This window comes from Mus caroli, chromosome 9 (assembly GCF_900094665.2).
Source record: "Mus caroli chromosome 9, CAROLI_EIJ_v1.1, whole genome shotgun sequence".
NCBI classification, from domain to species: domain Eukaryota; kingdom Metazoa; phylum Chordata; class Mammalia; order Rodentia; family Muridae; genus Mus; species Mus caroli.
This window is the reverse complement of record NC_034578.1, coordinates 91,732,564-91,734,337: the sequence shown is the minus strand read 5'-3', so window position 1 is coordinate 91,734,337 and position 1,774 is coordinate 91,732,564. Positions and strand designations below refer to the sequence as shown.

Genomic DNA, 1,774 nt, shown 5'->3' with positions numbered 1-1,774 from the left:
GAAAACAAAATGATTTGGGGCTGAGGTGCTAGCCTACTCCCTTGAGGCCCTGGTCCAATCTTCAGCACTGAAAAAAACGGGGGAGTGGGTTGGGGTACACACAAATAACAAAAAGATAGTTTGGAATCCCGGCTCTAGTCCCTGAGCGACCTTAAACAACCTACTAATTTCTTTTTTTTTTTTTTCCCCAAGAGTTTGATTTATTTCTGTAGCATGTATACAGTATTCTGCCTACATGCCTAGACACCAGAAGAGGGCATCAGATCTCACTGTAGATGGCTGTAAGCCACCACGTGGTTACTAGGAATTGAACTCAGAACTTCAGGACAAACAGCTAGTGCTCTTAACCTCTAAGCCATCTCTCCAGTCCCCCAACCTATTCTCTAAGCTTCGGTTTCCTCCCTGGTCTCTTGTCCAGATAATGAAAGTTGGAAGAGCAAAGGCGATCAGCTCGGCANCTGCGGCGGGCGCTGCTGCGACTGTCTACAGCACACACATACTCAGATGCTGTGAAGATACACACTAAGACGAGCAAGCCTAAGAACATATGTCCTACTCTCATGCTGTGTTCTGACATGGTTAGGACCCCTGACTCTCAGTANAAGGCAAGTTTCTGAGACCTTTGTGCTACCACAAGACAAGNTAGGGAACTTTGAAGAAAACAGCCATCTCTTACTGTTATTTCAAGTTTTCTTTTGAAATGGGAACTCACAGTGTTGCCCAGGCTGCCCTCAGACTCTGCTCAAACAATCCTCCTGCCTCAGCTTCCCAAGTGCTGAAACTATAGCTGTACACCACTCTGCTGTCTCCATTCCTGTGGTTTTGTTTGGTTGGTTGGTTTTTGGTTTTTTAAGGATAAGTCTCTTGGGCTGGAAAGATAGTTGTGAGCCACCTTGTGGTTACTGGGAATTGAACTCAGGACCTCTGGAAGAGCAGACAGTGCTCTTAAACCTCTGAGNCATCTCTCCAGCCCTACTGCGTGGTTTTCACTGCACTATGCATAGTACTGAAGTAGGAGCTATGCCTGGCTTCTTTCTCATTATTTTAAGCACAAATGATGAACAAAGTGTATCTATGAGCTAAAAGGAGACCCATTTAAATCTCTCTTAGCCAACCCCAACTGTCCTCCTTCACACACTGAAAACTCCCCAGACAGGTTCCCCCAGCAGCCGATCCCTGAGGCAGTGTAGGCCACACAAAACACTTACTTGTTCCATGTAATGAAAGTGGCTCTCTGTGTTGATATGCCAAGACCGACAATTTGATTCATCTGCACTCCTGCAGCTGAAGGTAAAGACAGATAAGACATGTTTAAAACCCAGTGACGTTTAACTGTGTAAACACAGCATAGAACCTCTGACAAGAATGTCTGAGTCCTGTTATCAGAACTAAGATAATTTTGCATTATGTATATTTAAAAGAAAAAAAGATACTCTAGTAATAACAAAAACTGCCCTTTTAAAACTTAAAATGGGGTGGGGCTGGAGAGACGGCTCAGCGGTTAAAAGCACTAGCTGCTCTCCCNGAGGACCTGGCACAAGGCAGCTCANAANTCTCTGTAACTCCAGTTTGCAGGGCATCCAACAGCCTCCACACATGCAGGCAAACCACCAATGCCAATCAAATAAGATAAAAATGAATAAATATAAAAAACAAAAAATAAAAAAAAACCAAATATCAATCACACTAATTTTTTTTCCTGATAATACTAAAAACCTAGATCTTAATATAGCCAACTATAATAGAAGCTGCCTGGTGATGGTGAATTAAAATC

General features: G+C 43.2%; 1 protein-coding gene across 1 annotated transcript in view; it reads right to left on the bottom strand.

The window, feature by feature from the left end:
* Nucleotides 1–1,774, bottom strand: part of Gk5 (glycerol kinase 5) — a 56,455-nt gene that overhangs the window by 39,881 nt on the left and 14,800 nt on the right. Inside the window, exon 4 of the mRNA XM_021173231.2 lies at nucleotides 1,209–1,284. Coding sequence (XP_021028890.1) covers nucleotides 1,209–1,284 — 76 coding nt within the window. The remainder of the gene's footprint in view (nucleotides 1–1,208; nucleotides 1,285–1,774) is intronic.